The sequence below is a fragment of the Schistocerca piceifrons genome, chromosome 7 (assembly GCF_021461385.2).
Source record: "Schistocerca piceifrons isolate TAMUIC-IGC-003096 chromosome 7, iqSchPice1.1, whole genome shotgun sequence".
NCBI classification, from domain to species: domain Eukaryota; kingdom Metazoa; phylum Arthropoda; class Insecta; order Orthoptera; family Acrididae; genus Schistocerca; species Schistocerca piceifrons.
This window is the reverse complement of record NC_060144.1, coordinates 594,572,724-594,594,427: the sequence shown is the minus strand read 5'-3', so window position 1 is coordinate 594,594,427 and position 21,704 is coordinate 594,572,724. Positions and strand designations below refer to the sequence as shown.

Genomic DNA, 21,704 nt, shown 5'->3' with positions numbered 1-21,704 from the left:
CATTCTTTCATGCCAATAATGCACACTCTTTCAAACTCACTGATCTGACTGAATTGTTCGTACATGTGTCTGCACCACATCCTGTACGTCTGCTCAAGTCACAGTGATCCATTACCTTCGGTTTATAGTGACAACGAGAACCGCAGGCACATTTTACCAGTAGTTGGCGTTCCACCCCAACACTGACATGACTTTGAACCCACGAGCCAACCTGGTTCAAATGCTAATTATTTCTGCAGAGCATACTAATGTACTTCTCCTGTGAATATGAACATTCTATCACTAGTCATTCAAGGTGTTGTGTTTTTTTTTTTTTTTGTTTTTTTTTGTTTTTTTTTTTTTTAACGTAAATTTAGTTAGACATTTCATATAACAAATAACACATAAAACATACAAATCAAAAATGGAATACTAAATGTTAACGGTCACATCATACTGAGAAAAAGAATAGGAGAGACAGAGATGTACAACTTTCAGTCTATCAATGAATGCTGCTGGACTAAATCTTCCAGTAGAGCGCCAATATTTTACACCATACAGCCCTACCAATATTAAATTAACTTTGGAAATAAGGTAATGGTCAACAATTAGTTGAATTCTGCAAAAAATGACATCACATTATGAGTTTTAAAGACTATTCTTCAATCACTTTTAATAGTCAATTTATAAATGAAATTTAAGCTAAATATAAATACACAAGGGTAAAATATTCCATCTTGGATGCACAAATATTTTTTACTCCACTTTAAGTTTATCCTCTGATATTTGACAGACATAAAATTATCTTCTACTTCCAGAGAACAAGAAAGAGATAAATGGAAATAAAAAACAGGAGCATGAAAGAGGCACTAGCATAATTTGACTACTTCAAAGATTTATGGACCATACTTGTTAATTGCAAAACTTTTCTTGAATGCTACCAAATAAGGTGCAGACTGAAATGGGAAAAGAAGCTGTGCTGAGGGAACAAGCTCCACCTACCTCAAGCTATAATGATATTGTAAATGAGTTTTGTGCTGTATACCAAAAACCAATACGAACAAAAAATGACACAAGTAAGTAAAAAAATACTTAAAAGTTACATGCATGTGTCTTATTATGATGACTGTTTTCAAAAATGGTACTTATTGCTACAAATACCCTATCAGATCTCAAAGCAAACTACTAAATGGCTACTACAATAACCCCCCCCCCCCCCCCCCCACACACACACACACACCGACACACACACAAGACCACCACCACCACCACCACCACCGACGATGACAACTACAACCACCACCTTAAAAACTCAAAGTCTTCAAACATCCACTGATTTCAAAACTAACCAGCCCAATGAGCACGAAAAGTTCATGAAATGGTACAAATGATGCCTCTAGCACCAGGGCATTATACTGAGCAACACCACTGCAGAGGTTGAATTCTGCCAAGAATAGGCACCTGATGAGCGCTATGCTGGGTCCGCATCTATGGTAGCAGTTGCCAAAGTTTTGTTCAACATAAATCAGAAACACAGACTCAGAGTAAACATGAAAGAAATGCTTGTAAAGTTTTGAGTCTCGTACGGAGGAAAATGGACAAACAATGAAGTTGACAAATGAGATCTCAAATGAGTCAGTATTGAAGACAAAAGAAAAAGGAAAATCAAATCTGCTTCTGATCTGCAATCTAACTATATGCAGTATATCTAGAGCAGGATACATCTGCTGCTAACAGGAAACATGATGATACTCCACACTATGGGTGAATTAGAATTCATTACTGAATGATAGATGAATTTAGGATAAAGAGAGCAGGCGCTGAAGAAGAAAATCAAGCTTCACCAAGATTTTGTTCAAAAGTTCGAGAGTTTTCAAATTGTTTGTGTGTGTGTGTCTATGGCTCAATATCTTTACTGTACAGTGTGCTGTACCACTGTGCCCCAATCACTACCAGCCATGACCTGAGGACGTACCCGATGGTTCTCCACACTTCGATCCTGCAAGTATCACCAATGCGCCTTTTCAAAACATTGGAAGAATGGAACCTCTCCTCTGGTTGCCACAATACTGACCGAAGATGGACTTTGGGGATAGAGGAGAGCCACCATTCATAATTGACCACAATGCCATGCCATTCACCAGCTGTCCATGCTTTCTAGGCACAAAATCACTCAAAAACACAGCTGTTTGTGTTGTGGTATTAATGGCAGCCTATGCGTGGAATGGTAATTTCCTAGTCCAGCAGCTGCTAGTCTCCAATCAATAGTTCAGAATGACAAAGAATACTGCAGGGGGGCCATTACTTCAGATGGTAGGCACAGACATGAAGGTGGTTGGTGATCATTAGCATATATCTTCCCTTGTGGTGGTCGATCTGATCAACTGGAACCCTGACAACGAATATGCCCGCCTTCAAAGTCTCAAGGCAGTCCAACATAAAGCCACTGTTGCATCTGAGTGCCCCACAAATCTGGACACTGCAAAATTCGACCAACTGTCCAAGTGAAGACCCACACTGACATGCCCTTTAAACTCTGCCAGGTCCTGCTAATGCTGCCTCACACAAGTATGTGTCATCTTAGAATCATTCAATATTACCGAGCCTGGAAACAACTTTCAACAGGAACTATACTAATGTACTCTGGTGACAATTCTATCCCTCACAGAGAACTGCAATTAGAATAATTTGCAAAACTGCCAATGGTACGTACATTTATATAGTTACAGTGACATCTGATCACGTCTTGTGGTTGTTTTACTTTTTTGTCAGGCAGTGTATGATTGCACACTATGAATTAATCTGTCTGAACTGGTTGCTAATAAATTAAAGAGAGAAATATACAAATAATGTCATCACTTTTCCAGATTTACCTAATGTACGTACATGGTTCCATCAGTGTGGAAAGAAAACACCAGGTTGTTTGGTTGGTTGGTTTAAAAGAGGGGGGAGGGCATCCTATTAGGTCATTGGTCCCTCATTCCGATTAAAATAATTCCACAAGGGTGGGAGTAAAATAACTGAGACATACAAAACACAGCTGGAAAAAAGGAGAAAACCACAAGAATGACAGAAGGGCAACAAACACTAAAATGGGCAAAATCTGACGAGAAAACCACAGAGAGATGCAAGAAACATGTAGAAGAGATCAAAACAAGAGAGCAGATTACCACAGCTGGCTGACCATGAGAATAAAAAGGAGAAGCCGGCCACTCTGCAACACATTAAAACCTCCACCCTAAAAGCACTAGGGTGGAGGACACAGAGGGACAAAGGACATGCACTAAAACTTAGATCAAATGATAAAACCCACGCTCACGAATAAAACGTAAAACTAAAGCTGCTGTTGAGGCATTGTTGCCCAACACCGAAGGTAGGGTGCTGGGAAAATTAAAAATCCACCGCAGAGTGGCTAAAAGTGGGCAGTCCAGCAAGAGGTGGACTACCGTCATTTGTGAGCCACAATGACACCAAGGTGGGTCCTCATAATGGAGGAGGTAACCACGCGTTAGCCATGTATGGCCAATACGGAGTCGGCAGAGGGCAACTGATTGCCTGCAAGAGGACCTCATGGAAGACTTCCACACATTCGTACTCTCCTTAATGACACACAGTTTGTTGTGCATACTGTTATCCATTCCGTCTTCCAAAGCCGAAAAACCCTGCGGTGTAAGACAGAACTCAGGTCAGCTTCAGAGATGCCTTACTCCAGAAGTGGTTTCTGTGTTGCCTGTTTGGCCAGCCTGTCAGCAAGTTCGTTGCCGGGGATTCCGACGTGTCCTGGGGTCCACACAAACACCACGGAACGGCGGGACTCTCCAGGGCATAGATGGACTCCTGAATGGACGCTATCAAATGATGGTGAGGGTAGCACTGGCACACAGCTTGTAGGCTGCTCAAGGAGTCAGTACACAGGAGAAATGACTCGCCAGGACATGAGCAGATGTGCTCAAGAGCACAAGATATGGCCGCCAGCTCTGCAGTGAAAACACTGCAGCCATCTGGCAAGGAGTGCTGTTCCGTATGTCCTCCATGAACATACGCAAAGCCTATGTGACCTTCAGCCATCGAGCCATCGGTGTAAACCACTTCATGACCCCGGTACATGTCGAGAATAGAGAGGAAGTGATAGCGGAAAGCCACAGGGTTAATGGAGTCCTTAGGGCCATGCGAAAGATCCAGAAGAATCTGCGGCCTAGGTGTACACCATGGAGGTGTATGTGAATGGACCTCGACGAGAGGTGGTAACGGGAAGGACTCCAGTTCAGACAGAAAGGGACTGGACATGAACCGCAATCGTAAACCCTGACCTGGGTTGCTGATGCGGGAGGTGAACCGCCGCACTTGGGAAAAGGAGATGGTAAATCAGATGTGCAGGAGAACTACGAACATGTGCAACGTAACGCGAGTAGTTGTGCACGCCTAACCTTCAATGGAGGGACTTCAGCCTCCACCAGGACACTGGTCACTGGACTCATTCTAAAAGCTCCTGGTGTATGCCACAGTGGTGCAGTGGGTCGAGTAAACACAACACTGAGGGCGCCACTGAACCATAAACCAGACTCCCATAGTCAAGGCGGGATTGAACAAGGGCTCTGTAGAGCTGCAGCAGCGTAGAGCAATCTGCACCCCAGTTGGTGTTGCTCAGGCAGCGGAGGGCATTGAGGTGTTGCCAGCACTTCCTCTTAAGCTGATGAAGGTGAGGAAGCCAAGACATACGGGCGTCGAAAACCAGTCCTAAGAATCGATATGTCTCCTACTGTGAAAAGGATCCATCATTAAGGTAAAGTTCCTGTTCTGGATGAACTGTGCAATGCTGACAGAAATGCATGAAACACGACTTCACAGCTTAAAACTGGAAGCCATGGGCTAGAGCCCATGACTGTGCCTTGTGAATGGCTCCCTGCAGGTGCCGCTCAGCAACACCAGTACTGGAGGAGCAGTACAAAATGCATGAATCATCCGCATACAGAGAAGGCGAGGCCGACTGCCTTACAGCTGCTGCTAGACTGTTAACAGCCACTAAAAATAGAGAGACACTCAATACAGAGCCCTGTGGAACGCCATTCTCCTGAATATGGGGGGAACTATGGGAGGCACTGACTTGGACACAGAAAGTACGGAGTGACAGGAAATTCTGGATAAAAATCGGGAGCAGGCCCCGGAGACCCCACTCATACAATGTGGCAAGGATATGATGTCACCAGGTCGTGTCATATGCCTTACGCAAGTAAGAAAAGACGGCAACCAGATGTTCGCATCTGGAAAACACTGTTCAGATGGCAGACTTGAGGGACACAAGATTATCAGTGGTAGAGCGACACAGGCGGAAGCTGCCCTGACATGGAGCCAGTAGGCCACGTGACTCCAGGACCCAACCCAACCACCGACACACCATACGTTCCAGCAGCTTACAAAGAAAGTTGGTGATGCTGATGGCTCAGTAGTTATCCACATCAAGGGGGTTTTGCTGAGTTTGAGCACCGGTATGATGGTGCTCTCCCGCCATTGTGATGGAAAGACGCCATCGCACCAGATCCAGTTGAAGATGACGAGGAGATATCGCTTATAGACAGATGAGAGATGTTTAATCACCTAACTGTGGATCCGATCCAGCCCACAAGCTGTGTCAGGGCAATGTGCAAGGGCACTGAGGAGTTCCCACTCTGTAAATGGGGCATTATAGGTTTCACTGTGGGATGTAGTGAACACAGGACTTTCCTTTTCATCCGCCGTTTGAGGGTGTGAAAGGCTGGGAGGTTGTTCTTCGATGCAGAGGCTCGAGCATAGTGCTCAGCCAGTGCTTGGCAACTGTGTTTGCATCAGTAGATAACACGCTTAATGCCAGAGACACTTGTTGGGCTCTGGTACCCAAAAAGACGTCTGTTCTTCGTCCAGACTTGGGAATGTGACTTGTGGCACCCAATGGTTGACACGTACCTCTCCCAACACTCCTGTTTCCGTTGTTTTATAAGCTGGCAAACACGGGCACGGAGTTGCTTAAAGCTATTAGGTGCTCTAGGGAAGGGTGCTGCTTATGTCGCTGTAGAGCTCAGCGACACTCTTTAATTGCCTCAGCAACTTCCGGCGACCACCAAGGGATTGTCTTTTGCCAGGGGCACCCTAAAGAACGAGGGAGCGCATTTTCTGCCGCAGAAGTGATCGTTATAGTGACCTGCTCAATGGCAATATCGATGGCACCATGTGGAGGAGATTCAGCGCTGACAGCAGAGGTGAGGGCTTCCCAGTCTACCTTGTTTAAAGCCCATCTGGGTAGGTGTCCGTGAGCACGACGCTGGGGGAGTGACAGGAAGACGGGGAAGTGGTCATTACCACACAGGTCGTCTCCAGTGGATGGATGGGAAAGGCCAGGACTGCAAACCGAGAGATCAATGGCCGAATATGGGCCATGTGCCACACTGAAATGTGTGGGGGCACCTGTACTTAAGAGGCAGAGGTTGAGTTGTGACAGTAAATTTTTTACTGCCCTACCTCAGCCAGTAAACATGGCACCACCCTACAAGGGGCTATGCGGGTTAAAATCTCCCAAAAGTAGGAAAGGTTTAGGGAGTTGATCAATCAGTGCAGCCAATACATTCAGGGGTACTGCACCACCTGGAGGAATATACATTGCAGACAGTTATTTCTTGCCTCCTCCTTATCCTGCAGCCACAGCTTCAAGAGGGGTTTGAAGGGGCACAGGTTCACCACATACTGAGTTCAGGACATATATGCAAACTCCAACTGACACTCTATTATAGTCGCTACGGTTCCTGTAATATCCCTTATAGCCACAGAGGGCAGGGGTCTGCATCGCTGGGAACCAGGTTTCCTAGAGGGCAATGTAGAAAGCAGGCGTAAAGCGTAACAGTTGCCATAGCTCAAGCAGGTGGTGGAAAAAACCACTGCAATTCCTCTGGAGGATTATGTGATCATGAGACTGGGAAGGCATGAAACACTCAATGAGGCAGTCTATGCCTCAGGGTCATCTGCTGCCACCAGATGAGTACCTGTGCGATCTACATCCATTGTGTCTGAGGGCCCAGTGAGATCTAGGTCCTCAGCGGATCCAGAATCTCCACCTCATCCTCAAACACAGAGCTTGTAGGTAGTGGTGGTGTGGGTGCTACCACAGTGCCATGGTTCTTGGGCGTCTTTTCCTTTTTAGGTTTCTCTCGCTGCTCCCTAGGTTTGTCTGGCTGGGAGGGCTTCACTGGGTCAGTCTCAGGGACTGAGGAGGACTGTGAAGCCCTACGACCAGCTACCTGTGGTTGCTTCAGCCACTGGCAAGTGTCAGCTTTGCCACTGGTAGGAAACTGGGAAGGGAGTGACCCAAATGATCCCGTCCTTGCAAGAGGAGCCAAAGAAGACTTATGCTTCTCCAGTTGAGAAGTGGGGACTGACATCCCCGATGGTTGGGGTGGAGGGGGGAGGGGGGGGGGGGGTGTTGCTCCTGAGGTAGGTTGTGCAAAAGCAACAGAGAGGGAAGTGCCCCCACCATCAAGGGGGCAGGTGGAATCTGACGGCTCTGAGAGCCAACTGTATGTGGTGGAACGGAAGATGCTAGGACTGCTGTCATAGGGGCAGCGTAGGTTAACGTCATATGCACAGGATGTAGCCTCTCATACTTTCTCTTAGCCTCAGTGTAGGTCAGTCTGTCCAGGGTCTTACATGCCATTATTTTTCTTTCTTTCTGGAGAATCTTGCAGTCTGGTGAGCGAGGCGAATGGTGCTCTCCACAGTTGACACAGAAGGGAGGCGGGGCACAGGGAGTATTGGGATGTGAAGGATGTCCACAATCCTGACAGGTGATGCTGGAAGTACAGCGGGAAGACATATGGCCAAACGTCCAGCACTTAAGCACCGCATCAGGGGAGGGATTTATGGCTTTGTGTCACAGCGGCAGACCATCACCTTGATGTTCTCGGGTAATGTGTCACCCTCGAAGGCCAAGAGGAAGGCACCGGTGGCAACCTGATTATCCCTTGTAACCTGGTGGATGCACCAGACGAAATGGACATCTCACCGCTCTAAATTGGCGCGCAGCTCATCGTCAGACTGCAAAAGAAGGTCCCTGTGAAATACGATACCCTGGACCATATTTAAGCTCTTACGGGGCGTGATGGAAACAGAAACATCCCCCAGCTTGCCACAGGCGAGTAGTGCACATGATTGGGCAGAGGATGCTGTTTTGATCAAGACCAACCCTGACCGCATTTTGGACAAGACCTCCACCTCCCCAAACTTGTCCTCTAAATGCTTCACAAAAACTGAGGTTTCACTGACAAGAAATATTCCCCATCAACACTCTACATACGAGGTACCGGGGTGAACAAGCTTCGCTGTCATCTTTAGTCTGGCATTCCTCCCATGGTGTGGCCACGGGAGGAATGATTTGGGGTCGTATTTCTTAGCACTGAAGTTGGACCTTAACCACTTAGACACAGCTAGTGTTTGACCACCAGCAAGGGATGACATACTATGCTTCATGGCCCTGATGCCACCCACTCCGACCAGGGGCCCTCCCCACGGGTGCCACCCAACCGCAGCAAAGGCCACCTGGCAGGATGGCCATTGCCGGGAGTCCCGATGCCACAAGGTGACGGGCATCTACTCCTTGGCATACGTGGGGAGTTAACGGCGCAGGCGTCAGCAGAGCGATCCCTGTGTGGTCAGGAGGCTACAACCAACAGGGTACATGGCAGCCCCACGACAACGGACTGATTATCATGCTAGATATCAGGTGCAAACGAGCTAAGAAGTCCATTATCGTCGACAGCGCAGAAAGCGATACTGAAAGAAGATGGAGGAAAATGCACCCAGGAGGGTGACCTTGCCCAACAGCTGGAGAATGAGCGGAAAAGCAGACCCACATCGACGAAGGATGCGAGAGGTATCAGCGCGTGATGGGCACTATGCACCATGTAAGGCGCCCTTTCCCAATTGGCTCGCTCCTCGGGAAAATTTTGAAAAATGGACGTCAAACTCTACAGGGGACCATCACATAAAAGCCAAAATGTGTGAGACTCCTTTTAGTCGCCTCCTACGACAGGCAGGAATACCTCGGGCCTATTCTAATCCCCGGACCCACAGGGGGACATCAGATTGGTTCAGTTCTTATGTGTGTATACTCACCTACGCATGTAGTGGTAAGCAGCATCAACACAGTAGTTCCTGGTGCCTGCCACAGTTCCTAGTTGATTGTGAGGCATTCCATTTCCAGGTAGTACCATTAAAGCCTAAACAATTAAAATTTATCTTATAATTGAGTTAATTGAAATATATGAAAGAACCATTATAAACACACAAAACAAAATGGGAAAATCTGTGCAATGTTGAAGTAGGGAACTGAACCTTCAAAATGAGATCGTATAATATCTAAGTGTAAGTGAGAGAGACATTTAGATAATGTATTGTAACAAAGAGCAACTTCAACTGCTACACAGATTATTACTTCCATCTCCTCACTGGTTGGTTTGATATTTAAAGGTGGTTGAGTGACTTTTCCTGTCTTGGTCTATTTAAATTTTTTCACTGTGCCATTTTGAATTTCCTGTCCATCTTTATTCCATGTCTGTACCTATACATATACTCTGCAAGCCATTGTTCAGTACACCATTCAGAGCACATTATACTGATCGATTTTCTTTCCTATTCCATTCGCATACTGAGCAAGGAAAAAATGACTATCTACATGGCTCCGTATGTACACTAATCTCTCTTATTTTATCACCATGATCCCTACATGAGAGCTAAGAAGGTGGAAGCATAATGGTCGCACAGTGTTCTTCAAGCACAGGTTCTTCACATTTGCCCAACAGGATTTCACTCAAGACATTCACCAGTAATCTTGTAACTTGATACTATCAGGTTCTTTCTCCTCATCATAGGCAGTAACTTACATTTAAATCATATTTAAAGACACTTGCCATTCACTACAGCAATTGAAAATTTTCCCCATGTTTTCCGCAATTTCTTACAATCATACCAACAGTTTACTGTACAAACAGCAATGTCATGGAACAGCCTTTTAGGGCTGCTGATCCTATCTGCTTAATTGTTTACGTAAATTGCAAACATTAGAAGTACTATTATGCTTCTTTGGGGCACACCTGCAGTAACATGTGGGGCTACCACCCCCTTCAGCAGGCAGTGAAAGCCACTGATACCACCGCACTGGCTGGTCACCATTACAACTCGTCCATTTTTCCACGTCTGTTACAGAGGGACTCGGCCATAAGTGAGAGGTATCACTGAAAACCTGCCGCACAGGCACTCCCTAGTGCCACCTGCGCCGGACTTCACTAGAGCCATCTATTTACATGGTTGCTGCTAGACACTCAATCCCTTTTGTCTTCAGTTGCAGTACTGTGCCCAAACTATTCTCTATGTATGGAACCACTTTCTGTTAGGGGATGGGAGGGCTGCCCAGACAGGTGGGCACAGTGCATCACTTGCAATAGAGACGGACATCTCACTTCCGTATGTTGACCCCCCTAGATCCAGTACTCGCCTCAACATGATCACTTGGATATTAATGCCATCCTCTTAGATTTTCAAAATGTAATGGTGGCATCAGAGAAAGTGTTCATTACATTACACTTGCAATGTGCAACAGAGACATTCAACTACAAATAGATAATGAAATATCAGTTTCCCTCTTGAACTTTCCTACATACCTCAAGCTAGGCGCATTGTCGTTCGAACCAACTGCTCGCTGCCCAGTGGCATAACAAGCAGAAAATTACAATCAATGGTTAATTTACTACTGAGGCGGCTTACAAGAATGTTGTGCAGCACTTCATCTTCCTGGAGGTACACAGCACAAACACAGCACATCTTTTTGGCTTAGACGCCTTTTCCGCTTCTGGGTTTGTCATTGATGATTCAGTGAACCTTGTCTCTGACCAAATACCTGCTAAAGGGGCCCAACTAGAAGAAGCTACAATCTTACTTTGGCAAAATCATTTACTGTAGTAAATTCATTCCTGATGCTGCTAAGACTGCTTACCCAATGGACAATCATCAAAAAGAAGGCATCTCATTTTCTTGGCTGGGAGGTTGAAAATGGGCTTTCCAGACCCTCAAACAGGCCTCACAGCTCACTCTCTGCACTTTGCTTCACCACTTTCCATCAGGGAAAGCAGTTTATGGTGGCTGCCTACACATCTGAATGGGGCTTTGGCACTGTCTTAATGCAGTGTAACACTGATGGATCTGAACAGCCAAATGCCTATGCATCCAAAATACTCAACACTGCCCAGAAAAGTAGCCCCACATCGAAAACAAAGTTCTCGTGGTCATTTTTGAAATTAACAACATTTGACATTGTTCTCTACAGAGCCAAGTTAGATTTAATCACTGATCACTAGCCTTTGACATCACTCTTCAGCCCAGCGATTAAGCTGCTCAATTGAATGGCCCACCATCTCCAGTGATGGGCTCTTTCTGTCGGCAGATACATTTCCAAAATGCTACTCAGCATACAAACGTTGATACCCTGATACTCATGGACTCCTATCTGGCATACAATCGATATGAGATCCTTTGTTTCCACCTGCACGATGACGTCAAGCAAGCCATGGACCACTTTTCCATCACCAGAGCCCACACCAGAGGTGCCATGGGCAAGGACACAATATTTCAGTACATACATCACTACAACCTGGAGGGATGGTCGAATTGGATACTTGGTTGGAACTCTAATCCCTACAGCACTATTTTTTCAATTCCATCACAGGCTAATTATTGTGGATGGTGTCACTGTGTTACAAACATACCAGAACTCTACATGGGTGGTTCTATCAGAACCTCTTCGATCGGATATCCTGTGTATCCTGCACCACAGAAACTATGTCTTTTGTACCAATATCCTCACCAGGTGCTATGTCTACTGGCCCAGAATTGACAGGCAGATCAAGCACCTCATACGGAACTGTCACAAATGTGCAATGCAGCAAGCTGCACCCAACCAGTCTCTCTCACCCTGGCTGGTGCCTTTGCAGTTTAGGACGGAATTCATTTCAACTTCAATGGCCCCCTTCTGGACACCACCTGTTGACAGTCCTCGACGACTACTCCAGGTTTCCCTACACTGTTAACTGCCATTCCACCAGTGTGGAGACAACTATAAAGGCACTCGCCAGATTTTTGCCATCGCCTGTGGTGATGTGGCCAACCATCTCCGTCACCTGTCACGTTTCTAGACGCTCCACACAACAACGACATCCAACTTCCCTCTACTTCCCTGGCTCCCTTTTTTCTCCTCTCCACCTCCAGAGCTTTCCTTTCTCCCTTCTTCATACTCCAGCATGTCATACGCAGCTGAGTACTCATCGTTCTCCTTTTCTAGGCCATCCATTGAGGACCACACAACAGAGGAGCCACAGCAGGAAGTGCCACCAGATCTTCCCAAGCAGCACCTCCACCTGGGATGCTTTCATCTTCTCGGGCCAATGGTGGAAACTGAGTGCCCTCTGGTGCCCTCCTCTACTTTGTCATGACCCAGGTGCCATCACCATGCTTGTTTCCTCCAGCTGTACACCCCTGAGGGGGCTGACATGGGATTGGTCAAGCCTGCCAGCCCCTCCCGATTCTTCCACGGACGTCATTCTTGTCCGACAAGCCTTTCTGCATCCTGCAGGACGTAGGGCGCAATAACAGAATGTTGCTCTATGCCCCTGTACATGGAAAGGACTGTAGGGGAAACCATAATCTCCTGTCTCTTCATGACTTTTTTTTTTTACATTATCCAATTGTTGTTATGAATTTCCTGTAGACTATAACTGCCCTTCTTCATGTTCTTCCTGAAGCCATTTCACTTTAATTAGCTTCCTTAAGTAACTGATTTCATTTCTAAGTGAGTTATACTGCTGTATTCTTTTGCTTTCTTGAACATTTTTGTATTTCCTTCTTTTGTTGATAAATCGAAGTTTTCTTCTGTTACCCACAGTTTCTTTGCAGTTGCCTTTCTTAGAGCTACCGCTGTCAGTCTATCTTCCGTGATTACCCTTTTTAGCCAAGTTTTTTCCTCATCAACTGAACTGCAGTACAACCCCGTTTTTATGTCCCCACATTTTACATTAGCAGACTTTTTATGTTCATTTTGGTTGGTGCCAACAGAAGCCCTATTTTCTCAATACAATGCTTTTCCATCAGTAACAATTCTGTGTTACAATGTTTCCTGCATTTTAAGTCTTCTCTGATTGTATCATGACCTTTAACATTGATTTTTATGCAGATTTCTGAAAATCGTATTCCTGCTCAATGTCAGCCTTGGCGAAGTTATTGATCGTGTAACATGGCACTAGCACAATTAGAAAGATTTTCATTTCAGCATGTTGGGGTATGGTCACCTGTGCTACAGGTTTGCAGTGTTTAGAAGGGTGGGGAAGTATGCTGAGTCACTGTCTTAAGAATGATCACGAGCTGATGATAATGACTCTAGCAACAACCTTCCTTCTGCTCATTGCATTGTACTCCAACAATTTTAATTTATTTTCACAGTCGTTTATGGAAATAAAGACTGATTTTGAAGATGGCCACCTCTATAATGGGCTTTCATGAATCATTTGTTACTTCCACGTGAAATATAGTAATCCATACTAGGTGTGCAGTCTTGGGTTGATACGACCTGATGTCAGGCATTAAACATTCCCCCTTAAGATGCTCCGCAGCATAATTACAATTTCTGCACTCTTTTTCAGGCAAGAGATCCCTTGACCAAGTGACCTCCTTGTTGGCAGCAAGCTGTAGATTTCATGCCTATTGTTCTCTGTTTACGAAGACTGCCAGCTTCAATGTTTTAACCAGTACTGTGTCTCAAGTTTTATTTTCCATAATTTCATAATGGTTATGAATAATTAGTCTCATATTAAAGCATGCATATCTTTTTAATGTGTTTTCATGAAACACTTTTGCTTCTGTGCTTCATTTACACAATTGGATGTGCTCAGAATGACGAGGGCAACCCACATGGACATTTGCATGCGTCAGCACTTGGCCACTGCCTTTGTGACTGATGCTTTGTATACTGTGGAGAGACAACTATAGCTAACAGCTGTTAGAAAGACACATACACAATAAACTATTTAAGATTTTTCTAAATAGGAAAATTTAAATTGTTTTATTTTCATATTTTGAACAATGTAAAGAAAATGACAATAAAGAGTAATTTATTTATTTCAGTTTGTTGCGTTTCCTATGCTTTCTGTGTTTTACACTTTCCTGCATTTTACACTTTTTTGGATCAGTCCTCTGAAAAGTGTAAAAAGTGGGTTTTACTGTATCACTCGTAGTTTTCATTATCACTTTATCTTCAGCCTCAGACAACTTTCTAACACTATCATCACAGAATCCAGTATCTGATTTTGAAATCTCTCTCACCATGATGTATTGCAGTTATAAGCAGTCCTGGGACAGTTGCCGTATTTGCGAGAGATGTGCTTATGTGATTTTTATTTTGGAAGAAAGACTTTGTTCAAAAGCTTATTTTCCTAGTATTCTTTTTCATTGTGCCTATCTGTGACTCAATATCCTTTTATGTGCTGAGTAGCAATGTAACCTTTCCATATTGTTGTTATTCCATTATTCCATCCAATACTAAACTGTATTGCATAAATCATACAGAAGTGGGCACATTAAGTTAAATTTAGCAACATCTGTTAAATATTAAATATACAACTGAACAATTATAAATAACCTTCATAAATAAATCTGTGTAAACACTGAGAGTTCATTGGAAAGGTATGACACAGTCAGCACAGACAAACTGAGAAGGGAGTTGCTTGTTAGATGTGTTATGAGAAAGATGTGTTTCGCAATTTCACTATGTAACAAAGTACTGTGCAATGCTAACACCCATTTCTAAACTTTTAATGCATATAAAACGTAAGTGGAGCCAAAAGCAGCACTGAAACTGACTCCCTTTTCTCAATTTGCTTCAATTAGTTTGACAAAATTCATTATGTCAAATTTATTCAGAGCTGCTACTTTGAACCTGGAGATACTAACTATACATTTTTGATTTCTACTAGATTGTCAGGAACAAAGCTAAGCATATTGTGCACCCTAGTTTTCTTAGGCACATAAGAATCTGTGATGTTTAACTCACATCAGGTGCTCTATAAAGATTCCGGGGGGAGAAGTTGCAAACCCATGTGCTGTCGACAGAAGTACAGTTAGTCATTGGGCACGGAGGGTGAGGTCATCAGAAGGCAGTTTGGTGGAGTTCCACAATTTGCGGTGATTGGCGAGACCTACCTCGGTTGTCATACATGACACACCTGACCTAGCCCTCTCAGACTTCCACTTGTTTGGGCCATTAAAAGTGCCATTCGTGGAAGACATTTTAAGGACAATGAGGAGGTGATTCACACAGTCAAGCACCAGGACAAGGATTGATACCAACAGGGCATACACGCCCTCGTTTCGTGCTGGAGGAAGGCCACAGAACGAGATGGAGATTATATGCAAAAATAGGGTGCGTACATAAAACACCATTCTCTTGCGTGTGTAATTCTCATTATGTTCAATAAAGAACTGTTGAAGGAAAAAAGTGCAGTGCATTACTTTCTGGGCAACCCTCGTATATTGGTGTCCAAACATATTTACAGTGTACAGCACACCCTCTTTCCAAATCTCCCCTCTTGTTAGAATTTCATTACTAATTTCTCTCCCACACCATCGCGCTGTCTCTCCTATGACCTAGAGGCCTTCCCTACTTTATACCCAAAAGTTCTGTTTCCTAAACCCCATGCCTCTGTTTTGTCACAGGAATCCAATTTGTTTGGAAGATGATGTGTGTGAACAGAGCAATCTGCTTCACACGAGAACTTTTACTTGAATCTTAAATTTGATAAATAATATGATTTTTAAAAATATTTCCATTAGTTATACCTGCAGATAATATCTTGACGGAAGTTCCAAATGCAAATGCCAAGGCTCCAGCTCGGTACTGTACCTACTCAGATCTCCCAAGTACACGAGGCAGCGGTGTGCCGCCTGTCTCGCCCACTCTTTCGCTTCTGCTGTGATTTCAGGAGGTGGTGACATTGTACCTGGAGCAAAAATAAAACTATGCTGACAATGCAGAGTCTCTTGTTCCAAACACACACACACACACACACACACACACACACACACACACACACACACACACACGCATTATGTGGGTAAAATGATTAAAAAATCTTTCAACGGAATAGCCAAGAAGAGTTAGTCTTCTGCATTTTAATATCTACAATCAAACCACATTGTGCACGGTTTGTGCAAAAACACAATCAAATCATACACAGTTTTAAGATGAAAACCTGTTACATCAATAAAATAATAATCGCTCTAATATATAAAGCAGCTGAACATGTCTTACACATACTCTGAAGGATAGGCCTATGAGGATCCTGTATCCTCCTACCAGAAGTCAATATAGTTCCTATTTTTTGGGACGTATGTCGTAAGTTTATCGATTAGCTTCATCAAAGATTAAATACAATGTTACTGCAGCTACTGCTGTTTAAGTCAAGTCCAGAATTTTAGAGTAACTGTTGCCCCTTGACAATGCATTCTGATATGAGTAACTGTTGTTGTTCGGGGGCACACACTTGGGTGTGGTAGACTAGCAGTTCAGTAAAGATTGTGTGTGTGTGTGTGTGTGTGTGTGTGTGTGTGTGTGTGTGTGTGCGTGTGTGTACCATCATCTTACATGCTCATTAAGTATGTTTTTGGTGTAATTATACACACTGTGCTCTAACAGTCAGTGTGAAGCAATTACCATTACATTGTGGGATGTTATTAAAGTGAAATCTATTTAAAAATGTTTGAAATGAGGAATGGTTTTCAATCAATCCCATCACTGTCTGCTCCCTAAAAGTTAGCAGGGGAAAAAGAAACACCACATTAGCTCCTAGGAGTGGAGGGAGGTGCGACATCATTACAACTGCACGCCTACAGGTCGTGTTATATATACGGAGACCTGTGACATCGCATCCTGTAACAATCTTCAGACCTGAAACTCCATTGCCAGCATCAACATATGAATTTAGAATTTTCAGTGGTATCTCATTTTTCCAAACAACTTTGGATAGGAAAAAAAATACAGATGAATTGGTTCCTTGATTATAAATTGCCTGTGCAGTATACGCATTTGAATAACGATGGCGAGTCTAATCAGAAATGGTGATGTCATTAACAGAGATGACAGTGTTAATCAGGATAGTGTTGAATGGAAGTAGTTAATGAAGCAGGGCTAGTTAACGTAATTCGAAGTGTAGACACAACTGAAAATGAAGGTTCAAATTTGAATGTCGACAATGAGTCGCAAGAGGCAGTGACAGCTGTGTTGATAATGTACAAAGGGAGGATGTGTTAATGCAATTTTAACATAAAATACCAATGCAAGTTTGTTCAAAAAAACTAGATGATGATAATCATGGTTTGAACAAAAAACTTGATGAGCGTAGTCAAAAACCGGATCCAGATTAGAACAAAAAACTCAATGATCACAGTCAAAAATCGAAAATAGATTGGATCAAAAGGTAGTAGATATTCGAAATGAAATTTACAAAAGAATGCAGTGAATCACTCGACATGAGACCATCCGAATTCATGCGCAAGATTAAGACAAATTGTCAACAGAGAGAAGAACATGCAACTAATATAGTGGCTCAGATAAACTCTCAACAAGAAACCATAAACAAGCTTTACTGGACAGTGCAGCAATGAATAATGTGGTAGTTCATATTAAAAATACACGTGAACAAAATAAAAAGTCAGTTATTAAAGCAGTATCAGGTATGCAAGCACAGAACTCCAATATGGAATCAAAAGTACACGAACTGGGAGAACCAATAAAGAACATAAAAATTTGTAACAAGCTTGCTGATACGAACTGAATCTGACAGATAATACAAACGCTCATGCAAGAAAATCGTGGCACGAGTTGTTGCACAAGTATTATTGTCGATTATTTGTTTGGTGAAGGGCAGTTTAAGGAGTTTGACCCACACAAAAATTACAAACAGTTCACTTCATGAAACATTTTATAGCTGCTTTTGCACGAATTGAGAATGAGTCAGTTTGGTGTAAAACACGAGTACAGGAAACCGTGCATCTGATTAACATACTAAATTTGCAGACTTCAAAAATAGGTTTCTCAGCAAGTATCGGTTGTGAGAGAAACAACAGTGCTTCAAAGAGAAATTATTTTCAATGCACAACTGCCATGTAACAAAGGGTCAATGCATAATGTTCTTCAAAAACACTGGGAATGAATTAGTATCTGGATGGACCTATCAGCAATGATGATCTGATTATAATTTTGATGGAGCATTTGCTGTGGAATTCACCCTTCAGTTCCTGAAAACATTTCTAGATTTCTCAAACACGATAGTATACACAGACCGAGTACATGTTTCATCCTGAGGGAGCTTCGAATACCAAGGAAGCTAATTAACTAGGTGAAGATGTGTTCAGCCAAGACAAAAGCCAAGGTGCAGCAACACCAGGGAGAGCTATCCAAGAAATTCAACACCAGACAAGTGTGAGACAAGATGATACCATTGCAACGTTGCTTTTCATTTTCATCCTGGAGAAAGTAATTTCGGAAATCACAGGAGAACACAGAGGGGTGAAGCTAAAGGGAAGAACACAGTTATTGGGATATGCAGAAGAAACCGTGGAGTCAAAGGAAAGATGGCAGAAATCATAGACGACTTAGTAAGGAATGCCAATGAGACAGGACTGAGGATTAGTATGGAGAAGACTGAAATGGTATAAGTATCCAGAAAAGACCCTAATAATGCCCCATACAGGCTGGAATATGGAACATAGACAGAGTCAAAATTTTTAAATACCTTGGCACCTGGTTCAAAAGGCACAATAACTTGAAACAAGAAATTAATCAATGTATTGTTAATGCGTCTAAAACTTAATCTGAAGCAGATAATGTCATCAAAAAATCTATCAGTTAAGACCAAACTTAAAGCTTATAATGCAGTGATAGTGCTGGTATTTTTATATGGATCAGAAACCTTACACACCATGAAAAAAAAGATGAAGAGAACATGTTGGTCTTTGAATGGAAAATCATGAGAAATATGTTTCGATCAATCTACAAAGAGAAAACACCTGGAGGCATAGAAAGAACTCCGAACCTGTTTGATCAAACGAAAAAATTTAACATCGTGCAGAAAATGAAAGCGCAGAGCATAAGCCTGGCTGCGCACATTGGCAGGAAGCCAGAGACATGCCGGACCAAAGCTGTGCTTATGTGAAAATCTGATGGAACATGTCCAATTGGAAGACCAAGGAAGCAATGTAAGCATGAACTGAAGAAGCGTCTTCGTCTACTGGAGGAACAATGTAAAGCCAGCACATGGTCTTCAGGGTCCATGATTGCCGATATGTATGTATGTTTTTATTAGCAATGGAAAATAAGAAGACAGTTAGTTTCGTGAATGTTCAATGATTCTGACAAGCTCTTACGAGTTGCTGATCATTTGAAAGAGACTGACAATGAAGGAATATCCAGTGAATCAGATCAAGGCACAACATGTTGCAATCAACATTTTCAGTGATGCAATGCAACATGACAAGATAATTGGGGGTGCCCATTGCGGAGTCAACAAAAGACTATCGAATCCGATACAATAACATACGAAAGGATGAACACTCATGGAATTACATGCTCAATGATAATTGTTCTTCAACTGACAAAGAGGAGGAAAAATGATTTGAAAGATAAAGCCGACATGTAATCGAAGACAGAAAATTTCGGGATCATTTGTTGCTCTGAGATACTGATTGACAGACACCGACAAAACGAGCAAACACTGGTAAATTAAATTTACTTTTGGTTGAGACCTGCTCCAGAAACATGTGAACAATTTAATGGGTCATCTCTGCAAATTCAAATGACTAAATGAGATATATTAAAGCTGAACTACTAACAGAAGATGTACAAACTACAGATGATGTATTTATTTCAGTGACTGAACTTAGTAGTCCCAGATTCCTAAAGTGATTTTACATCTATATACTCTGCAAGCCTTCATATGGTGCATGGTGGAGGGTACCAAGTGCCACTATTAGTCATTTTCCTTCCTGTACCACTCACAAATAGAGCAAGGAAAAAATTACTATCTATATGCCTCCATATGAGCCCTAATATCTCATATCTTTTCTTCACGGTCCTTACACAAAATGTATGTTGGCGGGCATAGAATCATTTAAAGTCAGCTTCAAATACTGGTTCTCTAGATTCTCTCAAAAATATTTCTTGAAAAGGAAATCACCTTCCCTCCAGGGATTCCCATTTGAGTTCCTGAAGCATCTCTGTAACACTGGGTGAAGATATGCACAGCTACATATGTGCTTGTTTTTGGATAGTAAGGACACTCAATGGCAAGGTTATCAGCATGCTTACAGATATTAAAAAATACAAATATGGATAAAAGGGGTTAATAGCACTGGCATTTTCACTCACCCACTCACTCATTCCTATCAAACACGCATTGATCCACACAATCACTCCAAATCATATGCTGTAAAACAAAGGAAAATAGTGAAAGGTACTAAACCTGGGATGAAAACAGCAGGAAAATGACAGAGGAGCTAAACCAATGGCATAGGGATATGTGACTGGCTGACCACTTACAAAAAATGTGGGTGAGCCAGTCAACTATTAACACATTAGGAACATCTCCCTAAAATTTTGGAAACAAGTTAGACAAATCATAAAACCTTAAAAGGTTCACCACATTTGTTTGAATGTCACTTAAAACAGAGGGCAGATCTGCCAGCAAATCTTCCACTAGCCTCTGTTCCAAAAATAAAACAGTCTAGTAAAATACGACACACAGTGATCTGTACACTACAAGCGCCACACATTGAAGGGTCATCGCACCAGAGCAAGAAACCATGCGTCAAGAGGATTGTGGCCCATGTGAAGATTAGTAAGAACAACCTCAACCTGCCTTTGCGGCTGAGTGGAGGCACGATACAACCACTTAATGGGCTGTATTAGGTGCAGCTTATTACCTGTCATTTCCAGCCACTCATCTTCCCGTTGATGCATGACTCTTTATCTCAACAGCAAGAAGATAATATGCAGAGGGGTGGCACACCAAAATAACTGAGGAACATGACACACTTCCTTGACTGCTACATCTGCCATTTCGTTCCCCCCAGTACCCACGTGCCCTGGTACTCAGCAGATAGATGACACCTTCTCCAACCTTTATAGTTGGAAGAGGGTGTCCTGGATATTCTGGACTATTTTATCTGCTAGGTACAAGTGTTGTAGAGATTGAAGGGCACTCAGAGAATTGGAACAGAAAAGAAATTTAGCACTTGAAGCGGAGGTCATCTGCTCTAGTGACTGCAAGATTGCACATAACTCCATGTTGAAGGCAGTAAACTCTAGAGGCAGTCAGGTTATGAGGACACAATCAGGCACAACAACAGAGCAACCAATGATGTCCTCCTGTTTTGACCCATCCGTAAAGACAGCAGTGTAAAGTAGCAGTGCTCATTTAAAATGTCATAAAGTAATGTGTTAAAAAGATACGCAGTAGTGAAATCCCTTCTGTACTGCACCTAACCTAAAATTACTTTGGGCCTCTGCAATAACCATGGTGGTAGGCAGTTAAAACACACACACACACACACACACACACACACACACACACACACACACACACACACATCTCAAACAGCTTTGTTGGTTG

At 43.1% G+C, this 21,704-nt stretch overlaps 1 protein-coding gene across 1 annotated transcript in view; it reads right to left on the bottom strand.

Moving 5' to 3' along the window:
- LOC124804984 (nonsense-mediated mRNA decay factor SMG5) overlaps positions 1–21,704 on the bottom strand; it is a 277,769-nt gene that overhangs the window by 196,058 nt on the left and 60,007 nt on the right. Inside the window, exons 4-5 of the mRNA XM_047265375.1 lie at positions 15,877–16,037; positions 9,115–9,218 (exon numbers count right to left, since the gene is read on the bottom strand). Coding sequence (XP_047121331.1) covers positions 9,115–9,218; positions 15,877–16,037 — 265 coding nt within the window. The remainder of the gene's footprint in view (positions 1–9,114; positions 9,219–15,876; positions 16,038–21,704) is intronic.